Here is a 20258-nt window from a genome sequence, read left to right as displayed (position 1 = left end):
ATGTGCATCTCAGATGCAAATATTTGGCTTTCATTTTCTGTCATATTGGAAGATTCATGGTAGTCACATTGTGACAGATTTTTCTTATCATAGCTTTTGATGGTTTATTCAACGGTAGCAATTCCTTAATCTTGCTATATACCTAACTTAAGTTCTGATGGCTTCTGGAGGAAGGTATTGAACAGAATTTGTCCCATGTTGAACTAAAGTAAGCTGGCTGTGCAGTAATAGAAATTTTACTTCCTACACCCCTCCTTTCCTTTAGATGTTTTTCTTTACTCTTTTCTGACCATTTCTCTGGCGAGTATTTGCTGTCTTTCAGGTTCTCTGCTCTTTTTTCCTTTGCCCTTCTCTCCTTTTGTGACTATCTGTCTATCACCTTGCTTTCTTTAACTTTCTTGTCATTTGTGCTCTGTCTGACGTGTTACACTTCTGTTTGTCCTTTCACCGGCACTTGTTTCTGTATTTCCACTTGTGGGGCTTCAGGGTTTTGGCCCAATGATTTAATGCAAGAACATATAATACTTGCTATTTCAAGTGTATTAATAAAAAGCTAGCTTCAGAGCAAAAACTGTGAAACAGCAGTTCTGCCTCTGTTTTGCCATTTTTATTCTTTGATATGTCTTTCTGTTTCTAATTTGATCAGTTGCAATTGGAAGATGATCAGGGAGTGAATTTGGGACTTGAGAGCAGTTTAACACTTCGCCGTCTTCTAGTCTGGACGTATGATCCTAAAATAAGATTAAAGACCCTTGCAGCACTTGTTGATCACTGTCAAGGTCTGTTTAACATTCGTTTAACATTTCTGGAGAAGTTGTGTAACTTTGAGTGGTTGTGCACGCCAAAAGTGGATCTCAGTAATATTACTGTTATGTTTTAGAAATTTTTGAGTAGCTAATCCACAGGATTCTCTCCCTGTTAGTTTAAGCAAAAATGTGATGAATTATAGGACTTTTTTGATATACTTACACTTTCTGGATTTTTTTTTTTAAACCTGAATGTACTTGAGAAATCCTTCAAATTTTAGGCACACACTTTTTGCAGTTTCCAGTTATTCAATTTTAGTCATCTTTCCAATAATGCTACACTGGAAAACTCCCACTGATACAGTGTGAAATTTTTGAGTCAGTTCTCTTCACTGTGTATGAGTATTGCCCTATTCCTCTCTATATGATGGCATATAGGAGTGATTTGCAACTTGTCTGCAGATTCATGTGAAGCACTGAAACTTTACAAATCTGCAAATAGTGTGTGGCTGTGTTGAGAATCCCCAAGAAAGGGCTGAGGAGTGGTGTCGGAGTTAGCCAAAACTTTGGCCAGTAACCAGCCTGTAGGCTATGCTCCTCCTTGAGGCATGCTTCAGCTTTGCTGTCTTTGAAAAGTAATGGAGATTGTGGCCCTTTGGAAAGAGTATCTTGAACAAGAAAAACATGCAACATCTGTTTTATGTTGATTATTGGAATTGGTAACTATTTTGAAAAACAAATGTGTATGTATGCATACAGAGCATCTGAGAGAGAGAGTCAAGTACAGGAGAGAAGGAAAACATACTGAGACTCCTTTAATGCTATTCTGGTGCGGGCGGTGGGGAAGAAAAGAAGCATAAAGTCAAACTTTTGTGTGTGAACTGATATCTTGAAATTTGCATTCCTCCAAGCTACCTTAAAGTAGACAGAATAGAATGTCAGAGAACTGCGTTTAGTACTTCGGTGAGATTAATGATTCATGACTTAAAACCTAGGAATCCCCTGTCAACGTTAAAAAAAATGTGCTTTTGCTACATTTTAGAATATGACTAATTAAAATCGATGGCTGCTGAATTTAAGTGTGGTGTATATATTTTTCCTTCATACATTTCTGTTCCCCTCCCTTATGATCTTACAGGGAGAAAAGGGGGTGAACTAGCCTCAGCAGTTCATGCCTATACTAAAACAGGAGATCCCTACATGAGATCTCTGGTTCAGCACATTCTTGGCCTAGTATCCCATCCTGTACTGAATTTCCTTTATCGCTGGATTTATGATGGAGAGCTGGAGGATACATACCATGAGGTAATGTATCTCATACAATAAATATTTTATCTCTGTTTCCTTGCTTTGTGGGAGTATAATCTGTGGGAAGATTGGAAAAGAATTTGAAAAGTAGACTGTGATGGAAACATATAACATATGAGTGAGTAATGTATACAATACCAACATGAAATGTGACTCTCTTCATGGATTCAGTCAGTGTGATGTCTGGAGGTTGCAATGATGCAGTATATTGTCTTCAATGAATCATATCCTGGGTCTGTTTAGTAGAGGCAGAATAGTGGACTAACGATAGATTCTTGCTTCTGAAGAGAGACAAAATCATCTCTGTCTTTTCTTGCTTAGTGTAACCATAGTAATGTATGCAGAGTTATTTGCAAGGCTTGTATTTGGAATAAAGTTCAGAATATTCTACTTTACAGACTATCTACTGTTATCCTCAGCTTCATAAATAACTTCAGTTTGTCACAGTGGGTAGAAGAGGTTTATGGTTCCAGTGTTCCTCTAGAAACTCTACAGAGTTATTGGTTCTGACTTCTGTAACAGCAAGTTCTAGTAACTCCCTTTTCTTCTTAGAAATGTTTTTACGCCTTTTTAAGTCCTCCCAACTCTTTTTCCTGTCTCCAATGGGTACAGTCTTGTTAAAGTGACTTTTTTTCTGGTTCCCAGAAGCCAAAGAATCATTTTTTAAAATGAATTGAGCACTTCTGAGACGTGTCTGAGTAACTTCACTCGAGTGTGAAATGTGCTGATTTCTGTAACTGTTTACCTGAGTCAAAATTAAAATGAGTACAAATATCACCCACAGCTGATCTTTAAGGTCAGCATTAGGAGACTTGTGTGAAATGTCTGTGAACCTTTATGGCTGGAAGTGTAAAACAGACTTTACATTTTTTTCCAGCTATACCTCAGACATGCGAGGTGTTGTCTTTTTTCGTTTTTAAATCATTCATTAGCTTTCAACTCTTTGTTTAAAAATGTACATGTGTGCTGTAAGAGCATTCTTAATACTGAAAATCGCTGTTGGATGTGGTATACTGAAAGCTACAATTTTCATACCATAGACACAGGTTTTGAACAAAAGACAGCTGACCATTCTTGGTGAAAATGATATTGGAGGCAGTGAAGAAAGTTCTTGTCCAAAAAATGGTTATCTTGTTTGACAGGATGAGGACAGAATCCATCCACAAGTCATTTTAACAGAACTAATCCTGAAGTTTTAGTTTCTTACAAATGAAAGTATTCTCTTGCGTGGAGTTGAAAGACCTTAGCATTTGATCGCCAGTTCAATTGCAGGATTTCTTGGGTTTGGTGGTTTTTTTGGTTGTTTTTTCTTTCTGCAATTCTGCATCTGTTAAAATAGGAGGAAATCCAAAGGGGCTTGAGTAAAAATAGAACCAGTAAAATAAAAGCATATTTTACTTATATTCTGAGCTTTATCTCCTAACTGTATAATTAATTGCTGGAAAATGCTATTTGTATCTGTATTTCATAGTGGATATTTTACAGATAGTACACTTTACCCTGAGGTAGTCAAGGTTTCCTAACATACAGAGCAGATTAAATTATGTGAGCTGTTCTTTAACTTTTTTCTTCAGAGTTCATATTGGTCAACATACAATTTACATATCAATTGCCAGGACAACTCTGCGTGTTATCTATGAACATTTTTTTTTCCTTTTTTAGTTAAAATAACAACTCAGAAATACTTTTACAGTTTTCTGAATACAGAAATGAAGCACAGTGGGAGAAAGTTTACATTCATCTCTTGGTTTTAATATTTATTTCAATCTGCAGTTTTTTGTAGCTTCAGACCCTACAGTTAAAACTGATCGGTTGTGGCATGACAAATACACTTTGAGGAAATCAATGATCCCTTCTTTTATTACAATGGAGCAATCAAAAAAGGTATGAATTCAAAAGTTAAACTTCTGATGATTTGTTGGCCCTATACTGCTGTTTAGATGTCCACTAATAAAATAGAGACCAAATTTAACAATAAATCATCTTAAGAATAGCTATATTAATAAAATTGCTTGCTGAGGAAGACTATAAGACTGTTTCTCCTTTCCATTCTCTAACTGATAAACTTTGTTTAGGGAGATGTCATGAGAGAAAAAGAAGGTTATGTTTAAAACCTTTCTATGTTTGTATTGAATTTCTGGATTGCTGTGGTTGGGATTGTGAAAGTAAGAGCACAGAAAGATGACAAAATATCCTGTCCTCGTGTTTGTGTGTGGCTTTGTTTGTTTTTGCTTTTTTTTCTTATATGCAAATCACTTACAAAACATTAAGAATAATCCTTTTGTGTTCAGGTCCTCCTAATAGGAAAATCCATAAACTTCTTGCATCAAGTTTGTCACGATCAAACTCCATCCACAAAGATGATTGCTGTAGCAAAGTCTGCAGAGTCTTCAAAAGATGGTAGAGTATCTGTGTTAGTCAACTTCTTCCCTTTGAACTGAGCTTTGTACAACATGTGGTTTAGACTGTAAACTGACATTTTGGATAGTGGGGTGGAAAGGGATAGAAAAGTCCCATTTGCCCTAAAATGTAGGTGTTTAATGGATGCCTGCATTTTACAAAAGATGTATGAAAATGCACATGTGTGGTTTTCTTTTCTTAATTTGATAGGTTTGCTGGATGGTTGTTAATGTGCTGGATTTCTGAATGAAACTAGTTACGATCAACCTGCTTTCAGCTGACTTTTGTTGGGAGGGATAGGGTGGGAGAAGGGATATTCTTGCGTGCTGCAGTAAGAACTTAATACTTGTGACTTCTCATCAGATATACTTCATCATACGATTCCATAATAATACTGAATTAATTCTGTGATTAAAAATTAATAAATAAGCCATTAGTTGTAAATAAAAGAATGAGCAGTAAAAACAGGCGGGACAGAAGCCTTTCTGTAAATGCACTCTACCAGTGTAGTATGTCGGAAGAAAATTGAGTGTGGAAGGTTAGCAAAATTCTTTTTGAAGATTACTTAAAAGTGGGGTTGCCAGCTGTTGAACTTTAAAACAAAGCTAGACTATTAGAATTCCTTTAGATTATTTCTTTCTCTTTAGAAGAGATTTCAGTTTTAATGAATTAGAGCTTATATACCATTTGGGTTTATTCTTTGGTGGCATACTCTTTGCAATTAAATTAGCACTGTTGTGATGAAAGACAGCAAAGAATAAACATCTAAAACAAGGAGTCTTTATGTGTAAATATTTAGCAAAGAAGGTAAGGTTTTTAAAAGTATAGTGATGTCCTGCTAGTATATTCAGCTTTTGCTAAGGGAAGAATTGTCTAAACATTTGGTTTTCTGACAAGTTCTTTACTTAGTTTTCTAAGAACATCCTTCTTTGTACTTTTTCACATTTTGTATAATACCCTTTCTGTTATTCTTGTTCTCAAATATGACTTTATTATATGTAACTTCGAAGCTTGGTTTGTAGGATTGTCTTTTGGTGTTTTTCTTTTTTTTCCCCCTCCAAATTAACCTTGGATTAGTTTTTATATTAACTCTTCACAGCATGGACTTTTAGCATGAGTACCTCCTTGAAAGGTGTTCTAATAATAAAATTCCATTAACATCTGCAAGAATATGTCATCTAATAATGTGATTTTTGTACCCTGCACACTGCTTGCCTAGTCAAAGATGCGTTTAAAGTGCAGAGAGGGGTCAGGGTTAAGTGAATAAGGGCTGTAAATGCATTTGAACCATCATCTTGCCGGCTACTCCTGAAAAAGGTGAAAACATCCTTTGGCTACAGTGCTTTCACCACTTTACACAGTGTTTATGGCCATGCTTTTCCAATATTTTTTTTAATTTGCACTTGTGTTTCTCTCTCCTTGATTGAATGGAAGGTCTGCATAAATACAGGTTCCCTATTATGTAGGGGATGAGAGCTGCAAAGCAAGTACATTATTTTAAGTGCTGAGAATACCAGTTCATATAGAAGTCTAGTTTCGGAAATGGTGCACTGTATCTGCAGCGTGCTGAAGGTGTGCTGAGCTTATAGTGTGTAGCCTAAATACCTCGTAGTATTGCACTGCCTTAATTCTGCATGAAACTGCATTTGTATTTAGGGCATTTTACCCATTCAATCCAGAAAGAACGTTCCGTGTCTATGATTTTGGAAATGCATCCTGTCCTCTGTGTTCTTGCCATTTGACAATATCCTCAAAGTTCCTTCAGATAATTACTTAGTGTAAGACGATGGAAAGCTAGAATGCCAGCCCGAATTCTGGATGCTTTTTTCTCATTATAGATCTGTAAGTTTCATTGGTTTGGTGGTATTTTTTATGTCATTAATTTGCTTTGGAACCTTGACTGTTGTGTTTCCCCAATGTCCTTTTGATGCTGAAGTAATCAAGATGTAAAAAAACTGTCTGAACGAGTATTAAAACAGGAAGTCAGAGATGTAGAACAGTGTAGAAGTTGGTCATCTTGTCTGACGCAGGACTGTAGCAGACATTTGGGGAAGAAGGACGGTAAAGAAGGCAGATGAAGTGATCCCAGCTTCAGCCTCTAGCTGTCCACTGTATGGGAACTTCTGAACCAGGAATTACGTGACACTACTACGTTCAGTAGCAACTCATGGATCTGTCTGTCAGTGCTTTTTGCCTGATCCTTTCTTCATCCGTTTCTAGCTTTCACAGTGTCCTGAGATAATTTTGCACAGCTTTAAAAACTTGTGCCTAGACCTCTTGTTTGTTGATGCAAGCAACCCTTTTTAGTAGTTTTGAATGTTAAACAGGGATGGTGCATGTATGCAGAGATGACGCGTTACAGGTACACATGTACACTTGAATTTTCCTTTCTCAGAGATGAAGGGCTGTGGCCAGGTCACTTCCCTCAAGGCAAGGGGCAGTACTAAGGAGAGAGGAAAGGCTTTTTTTCTGCTTGGGTTAACAAGAATTTGAGGCTGGTTCATGTGTCTTCAGGCATAGGTACTGCCTTACACACGCTCACACCTACTTGAGTGGAGGCAGGACCAGCATGTGGGACTTGGTAGGCTTGCCATGGGGAAACTAGGCAATTGCCTGCTGCCTGTTGGCTTTGCCTGTGCCTTCAGCCAATCCTAGGCCAAACCTCTGTGGCCAGCCACTGAAGGTATTAGCTCATAACTCTTTTTGGGCTGGCTTGTTCCCGCTTTTGCTTTGCCCATTAGGCTCACAGCATCTTGTGGAAAGACACTTGCAGGAACAGACCACTGAGGTGTTGTAACTTACTGTGTTCTGTCTGTGAAACTGCTCTTTTAGTTCTTCTTCCCCTGCTGGAAGTTCTTCCTTCTTCCTCTAAAGCCAGCAGTGAAGCCACGTGGCAGATCTGATAGCTGGTACCGCTATGCATGCAAGCAGCCACACTTGAACCCATCTTTTGAAGACAGCAGTTAAAAGGACAGGATCTGCTGACTGGGAAAGACTACATGAAAGTCACAATTGATTGGACATTCTCACTGCCCTGTTGCCCTATACCAGAGTGCATTTACACAATCTGATGTTTTTCCCTTTTTCCCAGCAGCGGGAACACTGCTGTGTGCTTTGTTGCCTGAGCAGTGCAAGAATTGCTTTATCAGATCACACCAGATCTCTGCCTTGACCAGAGTGAGCAGAGACCTTGGTGAGTTGTCTCTCCTGGTTTGCTGTCAGTGACTGGAAAGGACACTTTGAGGATTCCTTACTACAGGCTGTATTACTACAGGCTGTATTAATTTTCACATCTCCTAAGTGCGATGCGTGTTACTTGACTAAGTAGTATTTTCCTAGTGTAGGGATTTTGAGCACAGCAATACATTACAATAATGTCATCTCTTAGATATCTCTTCATATGCTTGCACTTCGTGTCTTATGGAGAGCTTCACAGGTTGCTGAATGAGAGTTTGGAAACCTCAGGGAATATCATTGAACCAGACATTGTGAGGTTTCCCTCATTAAGGAGTGACTTCTTTGTTAGAAGCACTGTTTATTTCTTCAATGTAAAAGCATTTTATTAATTGAGGCTGAATCTTGTCAGAACAACATGAAGCTTGGTTTTAATCTTTCCTGTCTACAGTACAAGTTGAAACTAATCCTACACTAGTTTGGTACCTGGATCTTTATTTTTTTGCTTTTAGAACAATAGTTGCATAATTAAAAATTGTTGAAAGTGGAGTGTATCCTTTAATGCTGAGGAAGGTCTGAATCTCATGATAGTTCGCAGTCCAGTATTTGGAGTTTTGCTCCATGTTGCCTGAAAAGGCCACACTTCTTGCTGTCTTGTAACAGCCTTATGGCAGTTCCTTTCTTAATAAGCTTGTAGTTGTACAAAAGACTGAAATACGCTTCCCACTAAAGGGCAATGTCCTACTTTCTGCCCCCAAATTGCCGTGCGTTAAAGGTGGAGAAGAAAACATCAGGTTAATGTCTGTCCCCCAGATAATGCAAGCATATTCCCTCTCTCATTCTGACTTCTAGGTAGGAACTCTTTTCTGTTGAATGTTCTGACTGATGTTTTGATTTCTCTTCTCCCCCCCCCACCTTAGAGTGACTTCTGATTTAGATCCCCCCCAACAAAGCCTTTCCCTAACTCTGAGCTTTTAGGTCTCCTTCAAATTATTTGATTCTGTAAACTGCAGTATTTCAGCAAGCAAAAAAACCTTCACTTTCTATGTAAAAGTGATGAAATAATGTGAGCTCTTACTGGAAAGTACAAGCTGGGCACAGATTGAAATAATACTGTTGAAGTATGGGCTGGTTTAGACTTGCTTTCACTTTGGCTGTGCCAAATGTGTAACATAGTGGACCAGAATAAATAGCAATTTATCTGCTTGTGTATTTCAATTCCAAAGCTTGTTTGCCTCAATTTTTGAAAAATACTTATTTAATTTTAACTTTTTTCTCTCTCTTTTTTTTTTTTTTTTTTTTTTTGGTTTAGCTGCTGATTTGTTCACAGATCTGGAAAATGCATTTCAAGAGAAAATTGATGCAGCTTATTTTGAGACCAGCAAATACCTGCTGGATGTTCTCAATAAGAAGTACAATTTACTAGAACACATGCAGGCCATGAGGCGCTACTTACTGCTTGGTCAAGGAGACTTTATCAGGCATTTAATGGACTTGCTCAAGTAAGAGAGTAGGAAGGGTAATTATGTTGAATTTGTGATGCTTGCAAATGTGCATGATCAGCACAGAAACTGTTTTGCTTTCGGAAGACGACCCTTTAAGTATCTTGTTACTCAAAGGTTTAATTGACCAACTTTAAAATTCTATTTCAAGTTTAATTCCTTTGACCCCGAGGCTTAAACTTTGTTCTTCTTTTGGTGGGAAGTATATACAGTACCATTTCACGATGTCTTGAAAAGTTGCATTAATATAGGTATCTTCACACTTGACTCTGTGACGACCTTGAGGATGTTAGCGCTTCTCTTGCTTCTGTCAGCAAGTTCAAGCAGAAAAGTTCTGCTGCTCTTGATGCCGCTAATTAGCATTATTGTGAATGTTAGGCTTCTATATTTTGGAGGTGTTTGGTCCAAAACATTGTGTCAAAACTCCTCAATGCATTTTAAAAAATTTAATTGATGCCTCACCAGCCTCTGTTTTAAGCACTCAGGTGCACCTACAAGTATCAGTTTCAATGCTTGAAGTGTATTTGCAAGCTCACTGCTTTTACATGCTGGTGCTACTGATGAAACTTAGTCTACCAAAAATGTCCTTTACAAAGCTTTCCTTTGGTCTAGAAGGCAGGCTTTGTAATAGAGCTTCCATGAAGTTGTTTGTACATCAAAATCAGCATTGTCTGGTGATGATTGTATGTGACCATGCTTTTTAAAGTGAAAATTAGTGTGAAGCAGAACAAGGTTGGTTTGGGGAGTCAGTATCATGTTTAAGGCAGAAGTAGTGAGGGGCTTTCCAGTACTGATCATGGGGGAGAGGAGCAGTGCAAGGTGCTCATTACTTGCATGTTACAACTCCTTGGAAAGTTTAAGTTACATAGAGGGTATGGGTTTGTGAGCTTTTGCCAGCACTTCCAAGCTTGTGAGATGGCTATCAGTAAGTCTCTCAAAGCTGAAATGAAATTACTGGTTTGATGTGTTAATGATGTAATCTGTCTCATTTTAGATACAAATGCAACTCAAATTACATAATAGTTATGCTAGCGATCCTGGTAATTTCAAATTACTGGCATTAAAGGAGGATAGTTACTCCTCATGCTGATGTTCAAGTGTATAGCTGCCCATGAATAGACATTTGAAATATTTTGCTCATTGATTTTCTTTGTGGTTAAGACTGAAAGAGTAATATGAGAGGATTTGAAAGCCTGTCAGAAAAGTGTTTCACTGTGTGCTGCAGTTACTACTGAATTTCTGATGAATATCTCAGTAATATACCATGACTGTTTGTTTCATAACCACCAGGCCAGAGCTTGCACGACCAGCTACAACCTTATATCAGCATAATCTAACTGGAATCCTTGAAACAGCGGTGAGGGCAACTAACGCCCAGTTTGATAATCCTGAGATTCTTAAACGATTGGATGTTCGACTTCTGGAGGTCTGTTGCGTCATGGTGACTCTGACCTGAAACATACCTTTTTGTTTGTGTATATACATGTAGAGACCTATATGAAAGAAAATTTTCATATGTGTGTGTAGTAACACATTCCCCCCCATTGAAGTCTACTTTGAATTGTGTAAACCTCATTTAATAAGTCTCCTCTTCTTTTCCCATTTCTTGCCTATTGTCTATTTGTATTTCAGGCCCTGGGTTTACAGCCGTTTAATTGACAATAGTTGAGTATTTGGGCTCTAACAGTAGTTGACATTGGTGGCCCTGATTTGAGGTTCTGCAAACACCTCCTACTGCTGTTGCTCTTACAAGAATCTGGGGGGTGGTCTCTTTGTTGCCAGTAGTTAAAAAGAGTGAAGCAATGAAAGTGCGTTTCATGAAGGAGACCTCTGGTAAGAAACTTGAGTTAATGAGAAAGCTCCAGTCCCAGAGGTGGGAGTTAACTGATGTACTGTAGCATCTGAAATAAGTCTATACCTTAGGCTGAGTCCTGCCTAAGAAGTTTTTCCTTCCCTTTATTTCCTTTACTAGCTCCAATGGAAAAATATTGACATTACAAACATCAACATTTGGGCGAGATGAATCCCACCCTTGTGTCAAACTTTGGTTCATTTTTGCTTAGTCTACTACTTTTGACAAGGAGCTCCTGTATCCTGTATGGATGTGGATGCTTGTTTTTTCATATGCTGTGAAGAATGGAAGAGTAAGCAAGAGCTGCTCCTTAGCGCTAGCGTGCTCTGGTTATACACTGAAAGTAGCATATCTTTTTGATACAGGTATCTCCTGGGGACACTGGATGGGATGTCTTCAGCTTAGACTATCACGTTGATGGGCCAATAGCAACGGTAATGTCATATAGTGTCAGCTGTGAAAGTGTCTCAGATACTGAATTGAATTGCCAAATATTTTTTTATTGAAATAGCCCTTTTTTATTCTGGAGTGTAAGATCAGAGAGACTTCTCTTCTTTGGCATCTAGGATGCACTGTATAAACAGTTGAGCCAGAATCTCAATTCTTCTAAATTAACTGTGAGTGCTGAAAAGCTACATTTAAACCATTCATTACTGAAAATCAGTAATTCATTTGTTCCAGCAGCAGAGGTTTTAGCAAGTACTTAATAAATGGAGTGCTCCTCTTCTTCCATTATTACTAGTCTGTAGCTGCTAATTTGCAAGGAGATGAAGAATGTATTTGAGGAGAACCTGTTTGTACTGTCTAAATGAAATTTGATAGGTAGTGTTCATTAGAACTACTGAGAAAATAGCTGCACTGTGGATCAGAATGCATTTAGCCTCTATAAAGAACTTGTAAAGAAATTTTTTTTTTAAACAGGACATAAAAATGTGAGTCTGACGAGCAGAAGGAATTTTCATGTACATATGTAGTTTGAAAAGACTGAAATGTTTAGGCTTTGTCATATTCACCCCTTCTTCCACTTCCTTCAGTGCCCTGTGCCTACTTGAATGTTGGGTAACTCAGTTCAGGCCTTGAGGGGAGGATTTTTGCAAAAGCTCTGGGCTTTCCAGGGATTTTGTTTTGACAATATTTACAATAAACTGCATGGGTCAGATAAGAGGGACTGTGAAGAGGTTCTTGGTTCTTCAGAACACATGGTATGTCTGTTAAATTTGTGCTGATATTTTTTTTGTTTTGTAGGTATTTACACGTGAGTGCATGAGCCACTATCTAAGAGTATTTAATTTCCTTTGGAGAGCGAAGCGAATGGAGTATATTCTTACTGATATATGGAAAGGGCACATGTGCAATGCAAAGCTTCTGAAAAGTATGCCAGGTGAGAGAGGCCCAAATGAATGACATACTTGTAAACTGGATTTAAATGACTGCATCTTATTTTAAACTGTATTAAGAGGGAGGAAAAAGAGCCTGTTGGGACAGATGAATTTTATATTTTGTTGCTTCTCTTGACTGACTGTTTAATGGTAGATGATGATGAAGATAAAATAACATCATTGGAAATGGAAGTCTCCTGCTTGTTTTAATTAATCCTTGGTTATGAGTTTTTGTAGCAGTGAGCAAATGAAACATCTCTTGTCTCTGGAAAAGACCATTACTCTTCCATATCCTTTTACTCATCTTTGTTGATGCCTTCCGATCTATACCTTGCGTCTCCCTCTTTCTCGTGCTGGAAGTAGTAAGTCTCATACGTGTGCACTTCTGAATTTGCTTGTTTTACCTTTTCTCAATCCCTGTGCTTTTGTTTAGCTAAGAACACAAGAGGCTAAGGTAAGACAAACATGTTTGAGAAGAAATAGGAAAGCTCTTAAGTGTAGTGGCCCTGATGTATGTTCAATGGACTGAGACTTTTTGATCCTACTTCTCAGCTGAGAATAGTCATATTTGTGAGCATCTGTACTGGCTCAATCTTGACTTTTTTTACCTATCTACATTTCTCTCAGTAAAGAATAGCTATTGAGGGCTTTGCTTCTTCGTGGCGTAGTAATATTTACAAAGATATATTTCACAGAATCACAGAATGGTAGGGGTTGGAGGGGACCTCTGGAGATCATCTAGTCCAGCCCCCCTGCCAGAGCAGGGTCACCCAGAGCAGGTTGCACAGGAACGCGTCCAGGCGGGTTTTGAATGTCTCCAGAGACACAGACTCCACCACCTCTCTGGGCAGCCTGTTCCAGTGCTCTGCCACCCTCAAAGTAAAGAAGTTCCTCCTCATGTTTAGGTGGAACTTCCTATGCTTGAGTTTGTGCCCATTACCTCTTGTTCTATTGCTGGGCACCACTGAGAAGAGCCTGGCCCCATCCTCCTGACACCCACCCTTTCAGTATTTATAAGTGTTGATAAGATCCCCCCTCAGTCATCTTTTTTCCAGACTGAAGAGACCCAAATCCTTCAGCCTTTCTTCATAAGAGAAGTGTTCCAATTCTGGTTTTGTAATTAGGAACTGTTTGGTGGGTGAGAGTGGACACTTCGGCCTCAGAAGGTCGCTGGGAAACAAGCTCTTGTAAAGTCTGCTCCAGTGCACAAGGCCGATCTCTGGAACTGTACAGGATGACTAGGTTTCCTTTCTGTTTCTGTGAGATAGGCTTTAATTTACTGTCATTACCCTGTTCCAGATAAGTGCTTGTTTGACTCAAAACCAATGGTCTATTGCATTCTCGCTTTCTGTTCCCTTTGAGACTAAGGTGCAGTTAACACATTTTATTCTCATCATCTGAGGGTCTTCAGGCTGGAGGTGTCTCCCGTTGCTAGGGTTTTGTTTGGTCTTTTGTTCTCAGAAGGAAGTTTGGGGTTTCTTCCTTCCAACCCCCCCCCTTCCCCACCCCCATCCCATTTTGCGAGGCCTTTCTTATGCTTTGCCATGGAACAGTCATCTGTAAGTAAAAGCTCAGTTGCTTGTCGCCTTTAGGTTTGGCTGTGTTTTAAGTAACACAGACATTTAGACATTTAAAATGCTGGCCAAGCTCTTATAGCTATTGTTGGCAGAAGGAGTCGAGTGTTGTATTTCTCAGTTCGTGCCTCTGACAAAGGAGAGTGTGCTTACAAAGACCTGTACTGACTTGTGCTTGGAGGGACAGGAGTCTTTCTTGCTCAGTGGCATGTCTAAGTCGAAAGCTGCAAGTAGAATTTTTTTCTGAAATACATGGAGAGTCCACCCCAGCACTGATTTATGAAGTAGTAGAACTTGCTTTTATTTCCTCTCTCTCCTTCCAAAATAGTGCCTTGCCCTTCCAGTCACAGAGCACCAAATGGAAGACAGTAACTATAAGAGGAAGCAGCTGCAGGGTCTTTTGGTTTTCAGCCACAAAGAGGTAGCTTTGACTTTCAAGGATAGCTTTATTCACAATTCCCAAAAAGTCTTAACAGCCAGGGATTTTAATGCTTTAAAGGAGTACTTCTAGACAGTAGTGTCAAACTTGCTCTTTTCCTGTCAGTAATTTGAAGAAGAACCATAGATGTACCCAACTCACCAATGTTGAGGAGTTTCTGTTGTTTAGCCGACCCTGAAGGTTTTTTTCCATTGATCCTACTTAAAGTAGATGCAACATAATGTGTTAGAGATAGTCTTCCAGCAAAGGTATAAGAAATAAGGAACGCAGTAGCTTGTGATATCTTTCAGATCATTGGATAGTTCTGTAACATCCCAAGATACAAAAATGTAGGATTCCTTTTGTAGTAGTCTCATAGCTTGTCTGCAGCGCCAAATAACTTTGGCAGCTTTTTAGAAGTTACTTCCTCTGTCTGGATATCTGCCTGATTCCGCAAGGCTGAGTATCTTCATTCCAGAGAATTTTTGCAGTTGATGGTAATCTTGATAATACCCTTCTGCAACAGAGATACCTTCTCTTACAAGTGAGCAGCTGAGGCTATTAATGACTTACCTGTGGGTCTCTGGTTGATCAGGGAGTTGAGCCTGGACCACATGAGCCACAAATTCCCTACCTCTGTCACAACCAACCTCTCTTTTGGTCTCAGTGTAGCTAAGTAATGTAAAATATGCTGTCTGTCGTTTGAAGGCTAATGGTAAGAAGTGAGAGGCCCCAGAAGCAGCTGTAGATCTGTGGCCTCAGATTTTCAACCAAAAGAACGCATGGGACATTGAAGGTATTTTGGTCCCTTGGGATTAAGAGGGTCTTTTTTTACCTGTGATACTCAGCAAGTTTCTAGCACTGTCTGAACACACAGTCTTTGGCTCACATTTTCTGGGAGTTAATTGTGCAATGTTCTTTGCTCATCTGTTGCCAGCCAATATTGCTGCTGTCATCCAAGATTAGTGTCTGTTTTATGAAGTATTCAATTTTGTAGAAAAAGTTTACCAGGCTGGTTTGATGGCTTTGCCTGTCCTTGTGGTCTTTAACATGCCATCTCTTTGGATTTTTTTACAGAGCTTTCTGGGGTGCTGCATCAGTGTCACGTTCTGGCATCAGAAATGGTCCATTTCATTCATCAAATGCAGTATTACATTACATTTGAGGTATACTCTATCCACCCAATTAGCTGCTTAAAAATGAAGTACTTTTAATATTCTGTATGTGTTGTGTGTCTTAAATTTCAAAGAGCTTGTCATCTAGCAAATCAAAACAGCCCAATCCTGAATCATTGCTCCAGGTGCTTGAATGTTCGTGGGATGAACTCTGGAACAAGGTCCAACAAGCACAGGACTTGGATCACATCATTGCAGCTCATGAAGTTTTTCTAGACACAATCATAGCTCGGTGCTTGCTGGATAGTGATTCCAGGGTAAGTCTTCTCCTTTGCATTAAATTGTAGCTTTGTGATCTTGGCTTGTGTGTTAGGAACCATTTTCTCTTATGCTGTAGGAGCAAGGGGAAAAGTAATTTTTCTTCCTCTGATGTAAGACCTTATTATGGTAGGGTCTGGACATATTCCCCACTCACTGTGACAGATGCTGATGATAAAACTTGTTACAGTGTGGGCCAGTTGCTTTTGGTCCTAAGAAGCTGGGTGATCATGCAACAACTGACTTAGGGCTTTGCAAAACAGTCTCTCCAGCTGTGTGTAAAAAGATTTAATTTACTCATGTTCTGAAGAGTAGTAGTAACTTAAAACTCCTGCTATACAACTCTCATTGTTTTGTTGCTTAACTGTCTCACAGGTACTTCTCAACCAGCTTCGAGCTGTTTTTGATCAGATCATTGAGCTCCAGAATGCCCAAGATGCAATGTACAGAGCTGCTTTGGAGGAGCTGCAGCTGAGGTTGCAATTTGAAGAGAGGAAAAAACAGCGTGAGCTTGAGGTACAGTAAGGATATTGCTAAACCGTGAAAATTAATTGAGGCAGATGTATTTGCCTTTTGATATACGGAGGATTTTAGGTATGATGTAGAGGTACGGCAAAAATGAGAACCGTAGTTGGGACAAATGTAAAAGTCATCATCAGTAGCTAGCGAATTCAAAAACTGCTAAATGGTGTTTTTTCATTTCTGTCTTGCCCAAAACCTCTAGGTGAATAGATTCTGCAGTGGGTTTTGGAGGATGAGAAATTTCAGGCTGTTTTAGGTGAAGGAAATGGGAAAGGCTGTTAGTATTCTGAGCCCTTCTGTAAAAAATGCCATAGCTCCATGACTACCTCCCTGCTGTCAGTCTGTGGGATGTGCAGTGCTGGTGTGAGACTCACCTTCTTTGCTAACCTCAGATTTCTTTCATGTGCTGTACGATCACCAAGGGGACTGATAGTTTCGATATTAGAGGCTCCATGTTTGGCTTTCTGTAGCAATTGTTGGTTTGTATAAACACAGTGGTTTAGCCAGGCAGACGGTGGCTCAATTAGCAACTTTCATCACTTGACCTCTTAACTCATTTGGTCTCTGTGTAGGGCAAGTGGGGTGTAACTGCAGCAGAAGATGAAGAAGAGAGCAAGAGGATGAAAGAATTTCAAGACTCAATACCCAAAATGTGCTCACAGCTGCGAATACTCACTCACTTCTACCAGGTGCCCCTTAGATTTTGGTTTTTTTCAATATGGATGCTGAGCTTTGATATGTAGAAATCAATTTTAAATGTGGAGTAGGTGTAACTTCTGTATTTTTGTGTGCGGTTTGTGCATCTAGGTTTTCATTTTTTGCTTCTCTCTGTAGAAGTCTATATTCGCTTTTCCTCAGTAGACAGTACATTTTGTGATCGTGCTGGGGCTGTTTAAAAGACTGAGGTGTTCACACTGGAGACTCTAAAGTACATGGCAAAAGTTTGAAAAATTAAACTTCATAAAAACCCAGAGCTTATCTAGTGTAACTCATTTGCTAACAATTGGGTATAAATGCTTGTGCTTGCCCTTTCCCGGATTCCCTCTGCCTTCTTGCCAGGCCTGGGCACCACCTGGTGTCCCTGTGCAAAGCACACCACTGATGTCATCTTATTGTCTCTTGGGTTTCTCTTTTTCCTTCAGGGAATCGTCCAGCAGTTCTTGGTCCTGCTGACAACCAGTTCTGACGAAAGCCTTCGGTTTCTTAGCTTTAGATTGGACTTCAATGAACATTATAAAGCAAGAGAGCCAAGGCTTCGTGTGTCCTTGGGCACGAGAAGCAGACGAAGCTCACATATGTGAAACAACCGCTAAGGACTGCACCTCGGTATCCGAAGGACGTTGAACCTCTTGTTGGACAAGGCAATCAGTGTTGACGTAATACAACCAAATCGTGCGTGATCGCTGTCTACCATTTCTGCAGGCAACATGTTTTCAGTTGTGTGATTGTGTGACGCTGTATAGCGGCAAGCAAAAAAAAAAAAGTAGGGTTTTTTACACTGACATTTCTAGAATTACCAGACTAAATGGGCTGATTGAACCTCTTCCAATCAACTTCTTAAATCATCCTTTTAAACAGATGCCAGTTTTGTTTGAAGCTTTCTGAGCTCTCTCCACTGTAACTTATATCTGTGTCAAGGAAATCGCATCTTTTGTTTATAGAAAGCACCATTTCCTTTTTTAACAAGAAAATAAGAAGGTTATTTTTTCTATATGTACTTGTTCTATTTGAAGAGAGCTTTTGTTAAAGCCAACAGATTAGGACCCAAACCTGATGTCTTTGTTAAGAAGCTACACAGCATTTCATTATGCTGATTTTCAGTGTTGTGATGTGTTTGACTGTGTGAGAAACTTTGTATCAGGAGACATAAACTTATATTTAATTTTTTTGTTGTTTTCAAAGTTAACAAACTGAAATAAAAAAAATTAGTAGGGAAATTCTATGGTTACTGTACAGGAGAAAACTATAGAAGCAGAGCAGGACTGTATCTGTTGCACATAAGATCTAAAAAATGAAGTTAAAGCCTCAGTACTGTGAAAGGAAAGTGTTGGTTAAGATTGAATTGAATGAAATAATTGATGTTCAAAATCAGATGTGTAGAAACAAACTGACTTGGCTAATGTTGACTTCATTCTCTTCCCTTCCCTATTTTTTCATTGTAAATATTTATATATTGCTGTTCAGATGTTGGGGAGAGGGGGATTCTTCTTTTGCAAAGTTGTCATTATTATCAGGTCATTTATTATGTTCCACAAGTGCAAGCTTAGAAAAATAAAAACACAATTATCTTTCAGACAAGTGGTTTGCTTTTTGTAATTGGAAGATTATGATTTTTCCACAGGGTTAGAAAGGAGAAGCTTCCAGTTAGGAGTGTATTGATTTGCAGATCCCTACCCGTAACAGGATTTTGGTACTAGTCTGTACTTTTTTGCCTTTACTCCACTTGAACCCCTGGGAAGCAGAGGCACCTGCCAGGCCATGCAGCCAAGGCTGCCGTGAGTCATGACAGAGGTTGAACTCACAGGGGGACGATGCTTTCTGGACACCGGCATTCCTGTTACTGTGCACAGGCCTTGGAGTCCTTGCTTTTTTAAAATAAAACATGCAAAGCTTTTAACCCTGTGCCCTTAAAAGGCCTGCCGGTGCAGCTACCCTCATGGGAGTACTTGCAGGCAGCATTTCACCTGTAAGAAAATATGCATCCTGAAGCCAGTGATGTTCTGTGTGCCAAAGGAAAGCTGAAGGTTGCCGAGCTTGGCATCACAAAATCGCAAGTCACTCCATAGGCAGGAGGACTCTGTGTTTGTGGGTGTGATGGGTTTCTTTTAAAGTCTGAAAGAACTTCAAAGCTTATGTGATTGTATTTTGACCAAAAGCTCTCCTCCAGCTGAAACTGTTGGCAAAAAAAGTTTAGCCACATGGGCGCTCTTTTGGCCACTGCCTTGAGAGACACGTTACGTGATCCCATGTGTCATTAGACAATCCCCAGGCCAGAGGCGTTGCATCAATGTCAGAACTGGAGGACAAGTTTCGGAAGAATTTTTGCTCAAACCAGAGCAGAACATTGAGACTCGATGCATCTATGAATACTTAAAAGGCAAAGCACAGAATAACCCGATTAGCTCTGCAGGAAAGTCGCCTGGAAGTGGATGGGAACTGTTCCTGAGATCTTCAGTTTCTTTGGCAATGGCATCCAGTCTTCTCTCTTCCTCGGAGATTGCTTTACCCACGCCTCTACCTGGGGAAGAGCCATCGCCACTCTCAGACCCCCTCTGACCACCAGGCCATGGGGAAGGTTCTGAATGCCTGCCATGGAGTACCTGGACCAGGTCTGCTGGAAGATCCCTTGGAAGTGGATGGGAGTTAGCTATGTCATATTTTATTTTTATGGCAATTTCAGCCATTTTTTTTCGCCTTTTGCTGATTTTTGCTTTGCCTTCACCTGCAGCTGGGCCTTCCCTCTTTGGGGCTCTGTGAGCATTACCCAGTGCTGCTTTTCTGGAACACGAAGCATGGCTTTTGTGAAACAAATCTTCATCGGTATGAAGGAGGAGACTGATTTTTATAAAGCGCTCACAACAGAAATGCTCACAGTGCTGCCCACAGCGAACTGCACTCCAGGATGCTGCCACTGGAAACGCTTTGCTGCGTGGAGCAGCCATCCAACCCAAAATGCTGGCAAAACCGACTCACCCTTTTCTCTTCTTCAGCAGAAGTTTAACCAGGTTGGCCCAAAGATGGTTTTGGAAGGAGAAAATGTGGGGAAAGTAGTGGGGTAAGCAGATAAAAAGGGCTGGTTGTGTGTTTTTCCAGCCTTGCCCTTTACCTGATCAGTGCAGCGCAGCCTGTCCTGTCTCCTTATATAAATCCCTTTCCCTTTTCCTGAGTGTGTACGATGGGGGTCTGAGTGCAGCGACTGGAGTGGGATGGCGGGTGGGAGGTGTGCCTGT

General features: G+C 39.8%; 1 protein-coding gene across 1 annotated transcript in view; it reads left to right on the top strand.

Moving 5' to 3' along the window:
- The window catches only part of TUBGCP3 (tubulin gamma complex associated protein 3), a 56263-nt gene extending 37490 nt beyond the window's left edge, over positions 1-18773 (top strand). Inside the window, exons 10-22 of the mRNA XM_054219046.1 lie at positions 647-779; positions 1885-2051; positions 3828-3938; positions 4346-4454; positions 8941-9130; positions 10421-10556; positions 11348-11416; positions 12228-12363; positions 15431-15519; positions 15654-15785; positions 16162-16302; positions 16881-16997; positions 17451-18773. Of these exons, the coding sequence (XP_054075021.1) occupies positions 647-779; positions 1885-2051; positions 3828-3938; positions 4346-4454; positions 8941-9130; positions 10421-10556; positions 11348-11416; positions 12228-12363; positions 15431-15519; positions 15654-15785; positions 16162-16302; positions 16881-16997; positions 17451-17609 (1689 nt within the window). The 3' untranslated portion in view covers positions 17610-18773. The remainder of the gene's footprint in view (positions 1-646; positions 780-1884; positions 2052-3827; positions 3939-4345; positions 4455-8940; positions 9131-10420; positions 10557-11347; positions 11417-12227; positions 12364-15430; positions 15520-15653; positions 15786-16161; positions 16303-16880; positions 16998-17450) is intronic.
- Positions 18774-20258: the final 1485 nt, after the last annotated feature.

The sequence above is a fragment of the Rissa tridactyla genome, chromosome 1 (genome assembly GCF_028500815.1).
Source record: "Rissa tridactyla isolate bRisTri1 chromosome 1, bRisTri1.patW.cur.20221130, whole genome shotgun sequence".
Classification (NCBI taxonomy): Eukaryota; Metazoa; Chordata; class Aves; order Charadriiformes; family Laridae; genus Rissa; species Rissa tridactyla.
This window is presented reverse-complemented; position numbering and strand designations above follow the sequence as displayed.